This window comes from Terrapene carolina, unplaced genomic scaffold (assembly GCF_002925995.2).
Source record: "Terrapene carolina triunguis isolate 2854851 unplaced genomic scaffold, T_m_triunguis-2.0 Scaffold502, whole genome shotgun sequence".
Lineage (NCBI taxonomy): Eukaryota > Metazoa > Chordata > Testudines > Emydidae > Terrapene > Terrapene triunguis.
The window spans coordinates 634,456-640,455 of record NW_020664853.1 but is presented as its reverse complement, the minus strand read 5'-3'; the positions used below and the strand labels follow the sequence as shown (position 1 = coordinate 640,455).

Here is a 6,000-nt window from a genome sequence, read left to right as displayed (position 1 = left end):
TGTGTGTGTGTGTGTGTGTGTGTGTGTGTGTGTGTGTGTGTGGAGACAGACAGACAGAGATTGTGTTTGCTGGGTGCTGGGGAATCAGACTCTGTGTGGGGTTCAAACCTCAGACCCTCTCCTGCTCAGAGTGCTGAGCGAGGCTGTTCCATCTCCCCTGCTGGGGTACAGGGGCGGGGGGAAGAGGTACCCTAACATCAGCATCCCTTTTCCCTTGCCCCTGCTCTGCACAGCCAGGAGCCACAGGGGCTCAAAGGCAGAGGGCTGCATTGCAGGGTCGCAGGGGCACCTAAATTCATGCTGCCTGCTGGATGTGAGCGGCTCTGGAGCCTAATCAACTGTGCGGCACTTCAATCACTCCTGGGTGGCCGCTCCAGCACGCAGCTTACAGGGAACACAGGTTCCTTGTGACAAATAATCTACCAAGACTCCCTGCGCCCTGACCTTGCCTGATTTCACCCCCTGCGCAGGATTCCCCATTCCCAAACCAGACCTGATCGCCCGGCTGGAACGAGGGGAAGAGCCGTGGGTCCCAGATCTCCAGGCTGCCAAGGAAAGGGAGAGCCTGAGAGGCCCCCGCACAGGTGAGGAGTCAGGGAAACTGACAGAGAAATCATCTGGCGAGTGAAGGAAAAAGCTGGGATTCCCAAAATGTGCTGTGACGAGAGCCCTCAGTTCTGCCCCGTCTCACCCAGGTCAGGGCTGCAGTCAGCACGCAATGTTCCCTCTAATTTTTTCCATCCATGTGCAGAATAAATGTTGTGTGCACCGAGATATGTGCCTATGTGCACCACCAGTAGAAACAAAAAACCTAGATATAATATGTATATTTTTTAAAAGTTACCATAGGGCTAATTAGTCCAGCCAGGACAGGTTAGGCATTTTAGAACTCACTACTCAAAGAATTAAATTTAAGTGTAAAAGAAATAAAAATTATGAAATGCATAGACCAGTCAACACACTAAAATAACAATATGAAAGAATAAAATTACAGATAATATTTGTGCATTGCAGGAAGTACCAACAAATAATATCAACAATAATACAAGTATGTGTTGGGAGGTGAGTGTCACACAGAGACTGTGTGTGTGAGAGAGAGAGAGTGACACAGAGACTGTGTGTGAGACAATGACACAGACTGTGTGTGTGTGACAGAGACCGTGTGTGTGCTGGCTGCTGGGGAAAGCAGTTCGCTGTCTCTTTAAGACACTCACTGAAAGCTCTCCTGCTCTGTCCTGAGCCCTGTTGTCTCCCCTCCCCTGCTCTGCAGAGATGTGGTACTTGGGTAGGGGAGAGAGTGGGAGAGAGAGTCAGCTGACTGCTGGGGAAATCTCAGAAACAGTGCATTGTCTCTTTAAGAAAGGCACTCAGCCACCCACCACCATTCAGACCTCAGGCTGTAGCAGCTCCGAGTCCTCCTGAGCCAGGCTGTCCCCTCTACCCTGCTCTGCGGAGATGGGGTACAGGGGGAGGGGGACACCCTGATATCAGCACCCTCCCACCCCCGCTCTGCATAGCCAGCAGGAGGATCCCGGGAGCACCTGCAGGATGGAGCAACCTGTGGGGAGGGGCACCTGAACACATGTTGCCGGCTGTGCTCGCATTTGAATCTCTCCTTCGTGGCAGCCCAAGCCTGCAGCTTACAGGGAACACAGGCAGGTGTTGTATCATCAAGGCAAATATCAGTCAGAGCTTCCCACCCATCCTGTTAGCTGTCGGGAATTTCCTCCCTGACTTTCCTTCCCTGGGAGTGTTTGGGTGGGATGTGGAGGCAGAATCCAATGTCTCCATCTCCCCAACGGTCACTGTGTTGTGTATTCCCCTTTCTGTCCTGTCTCCCCGGCACAGGCAGTGACTCCTGTCTGGATTCTCTCTCTCCCAGCAGGTAATAGGACAGCGAGTGAGAAGAAGGAGAAGAATCAGCAGCAGGAAGGTCCTGAGAAAGTGAAATCGCAGGAGAGGTTTTTGAGAATTGCTGAAGGGAATTTTTCCCAGTGCTTGGAACAGGGAAATGCCTGGGGAGATCGACACAGATCAGAGATGCAGCTGGGAAACTATCCCATGAAGAAACTGGATGAATCCATTCCATGTGGTGGAGGATGCAAGGATCCCAAGGAAGTCACAGACCAGCAGACAAGTCACAATAAAGAGAAACCCTACAAATGTCTTGACTGTGGGATAAGTTTTAGCAAAAGTTCATCCCTTATTCAACATGGGCGAATCCACACGGGAGAGAGACCCTATAAATGCATAGAGTGTGGGAAAGGTTTTATTGAAAGTTCATCCCTTACTAAACATGAAAGAATCCACAGAGGCGAAAGACCATATAAATGTCTTGAGTGTGGGAAAAGTTTCAGTGTGAAATCAACCCTTAATACACATGAGAAAACCCACACAGGAGAAAAACCCCATAAATGCTTGGACTGTGGGAAAACGTTTGGTCAGAACTCATACCTTATTGAACATAGGAGAATCCACACGGGAGAGAGACCATATAAATGCCTTTACTGTGGGAAAACTTTTAGTCAGCGTTCACACATTATTAAGCATCAGCGAATCCACACGGGTGACAAACCGTATAAATGCCTCAATTGTGGGCAAAGTTTTGTTGACAGAACGAAACTTAATAATCATCTGAGAATCCACACAGGAGAGAAACCCTATAAATGCTTGGACTGTGGGAAAAGCTTCATTCAGAAGTCACAACTCATTATACACCAGAGAGTGCACACAGGAGAGAGACCGTATAAATGCCTTGAGTGTGGGAAAAGTTTTAGTCAGAGCTCAAAGCTTATTACACATGAGAGAACCCACACAGGAGAGAGACCTTATAAATGCCTTGAGTGTGGGAAAAGTTTTATGGAAAGTTCATCCCTTATTCGACATGGGCGAATCCACACAGGAGAAAGAGCCTATAAATGTCCTGAGTGTGAGAAAAATTTTACAGAAAATCGATCCCTCATTAAACATAGGAGAATACACACGGGAGAAAGACCCTATACATGCCTTGAGTGTGGGAAAAGTTTTATTGAAAGTTCATCACTTACTAAACATGGAAGAATCCACACAGGAGAAAGACCCTATAAATGTCTTGAATGTGGGAAAAGTTTCAGTGTGAAATCAGCCCTTAATATACATCAGAAAACCCACACAGGAGAGAAACCCCATAAATGCTTGGACTGTGGGAAAACTTTCAGTCAGATCTCATACCTTATTAAACATGGGAGAACCCACACGGGAGAGAGACCGTATAAATGCCTGGACTGTGGGAAAACCTTCAGTCAGCGCTCATACCTTATTAAACATGGGAGAATCCACACAGGAGAAAGACCCTATAAATGCCTTGACTGTGAGAAAGTTTTCAATGAGCGATCGGCCCTTATTAGACATGAGAGAACTCACATGGAAGAGAAACCCCATAAATGCTTGGACTGTGGGAAAAGCTTCATTCAGACATCACAACTTATTATCCACCAGAGAGTGCACACAGGAGAGAGACCCTTTAAATGCTGTGAGTGTGGGGAAAGTTTTATTCAGAACTCAAAGCTTATTACACATCAGCAAATCCACACAGGAGAGAGACCTTATAAATGCCTTGAGTGTGGGAAAGGTTTTAGTCAGAGTTCAACGCTTATTACACATCAGCGAACCCACACAGGAGAGAAACCCTATGGATGCCTTGAGTGTGGGAAAGGTTTTATTGCAAGTTCAGCCCTTACTAAACATAGGAGAACTCACACAGGAGAAAGACCCTATAAATGCCTTGAGTGTGGGAAAAGTTTCAGTGTGAAATCAGCCCTTAACATGCATCAGAAAACCCACACAGGAGAGAAACCCCATACATGCTTGGACTGTGGGAAAAGTTTTAGTCAGCGCTCATACCTTACTAAACATGGGAAAATCCACACGGGAGAGAGACCTTATAAACACCTTGACTGTGGGGAAAGCTTCAGTAAGAGCCCAGAACTCACCAACCATGAGAGCATCCACAAGAGTGAGAGACCCTAAAAACAGCTTGACTGCAGGAAAAGCTTCAATTTGACTTCACACATCAGTGATCCACACAACAGCGAGACCTTGAATCTGGAGGAAGGTTCATTTGGTGCTCCCGGAGTATCAGGCATTCACAAATCTACATAGGGTAGAAACCTCTGAGATGTCCTCAGTGTGGAAAAGATGCCAAGAGGAACTAACTCCATACTGTACATCAGAGACTCCTCTGCACAGCAGAGAAACAGTGCCCTGATAAAGGGTGACCATAGAGAAAAATCCATTCTCTTGTTCCCACAGCCTTCAGGGGCATTTGGCTCCCAAGGATCCAGTTGCCCATTGCAGGAATGAGGATAAAGCAGCAGCCGAGCATCTGCTGGTCAGTGACCCTCTGGCTCTGCCTGGTCCAAGCAAACCCCAGGCAGAGGAGAAGCCCCGATCAGCCCCTCCTCCCTGCTGCAGCCCTGGCTGCTGAGCTGATGGGCCACAGGTGGGGGAAGGGAGAGAGAGAAACTCCTCCTGCCGCTCCCTCTGCCTGGCTGAAGTTCCCCCCTCTCCCTTCTCCTCCCAGCCGGGATCCCCCTGCCATGGAGATGAGGAGAAGGACACTTGGGCCAGGCCCCACCTTCACTCTACACACCTGTCCCCATCTCCCATCTTCCACCAGCCCCTGGGCTGGGCTCCCCCACTGACCTGGAACTGTCCCCTGCAGGGCGAGTGTCCCTGGGGGCTGGTAACTCCTCCACTCCCCAAATCCCCCAGGGCGCTGGGCTCTGGGGCATCAACCGTTAAGGCACCAGGGCAATGGGTTCTGGGGAGGACACTGGGGATTGAATGGCTGGGGAAGCTGGGTGCTGGTGGTATCAAGTGTTTGGGGATCATGGGATAAGAGGCGAGGGAGAGCACAGCGGTAGAGAGGTGCTGCCTCATCACTCACCCCCTCTGCCCCTTCTGCATTCAGACAGCACCATTGGCAGAGACTGGTTTCCACAGGGCCTTTTGTTGGAAGCCCGGATTTCCCACCTCTGCTACAGCAGCATCAGCCTCTGAGAGGGAAGCAGCGTTGCCTAGTGGATAGAGCCCTGGCCTGGGACTCAGGAGACCTAAGCTCTGTTCTCAACGCTGCCAGCAGCCTGCGGGGTGACCTGAGACAAATCTGTGCCTTCCAGAGAGGGAATAAATGGAGGGTGATAATATCAGTCTCCAAGTGTCTGTCTCAGGCAGGAAAAGTGGTTGGGATTAGCTCCTTTGTTCCTCCTCCCCTTTTGTAGCCTAGACTGACCCTTAGCGGTTTATTCCAACCCGTATTAGCAAAGTGATTGTTTAGAGTCGCTAAGTCCCCTTTGGAGTGAGATTGTGTCATTCCCATATATTAAATTAGTTTGACAGGTTGTAACACAGGTTTATTGGGGGCTTCAAAAGACAAATGATCACTTGCCAAAATAGTCCTTTCTGATTTTCTTTTCACATTTCCCTAGGCTCTGTCATGAGTCTTTCTTGATCTTTGAACCGTGAAAATGACCAATATCTATTCGAGAGTCAGAGACTGAACTGGGGAAGGAAGTGACTGCCTGATCCCTGCAGAGATGTGTGATACATTCAGGAGAGGGGAGAGGGTGGGTGGACAGGGCTTTGAAAGGGCGTTGTTTGCTTTTGCGAGCCAGAGAGCTGAGTCTGAGAACTGTGAACTCACTGCACATGTCCCAGAGAGAGAGGAAATGTCCTACGAGTGCTGGGTAAAGTCGTCCTTGAACTCTGAAGAACTACCAATGATGCCCCAAGAGGATTGATGTGGAGAGGGGTCGGCGTCTCCCCATTGCTGAGAGGAGGAGGGAGGGCAAATGCCTCCTTCATTGATTGTTAGTGCTCTTCTACCAGCTTTAATTTGTTCCTCTTTCCCTGGGGCGCGTGTGTGGCTGGAGCACCAGTGTGCTGGGCTGGGACTGAAATGCACTGTGCCAAGCTTGGTATTGGATTGTGGAGGGGGGCGGGATTCAGCTTTTATTTCTT

The 6,000-nt window shown here is 49.3% G+C and overlaps 1 protein-coding gene across 4 annotated transcripts in view; it reads left to right on the top strand.

Moving 5' to 3' along the window:
• Positions 1-5,968, top strand: part of LOC112115598 (zinc finger protein 420-like) — an 8,418-nt gene extending 2,450 nt beyond the window's left edge. For 2 of the 4 annotated variants that reach the window (XM_029913161.1, XM_029913162.1), the window contains 2 exons: positions 471-584; positions 1,883-5,968. In XM_029913161.1, coding sequence (XP_029769021.1) covers positions 471-584; positions 1,883-4,008 — 2,240 coding nt within the window. In that variant the 3' untranslated portion in view covers positions 4,009-5,968. The remainder of the gene's footprint in view (positions 1-470; positions 585-1,882) is intronic. The other 2 variants (XR_003899916.1, XM_029913163.1) reach the window with 2 other exon arrangements.
• The last annotated feature ends 32 nt before the right edge of the window (positions 5,969-6,000 follow it).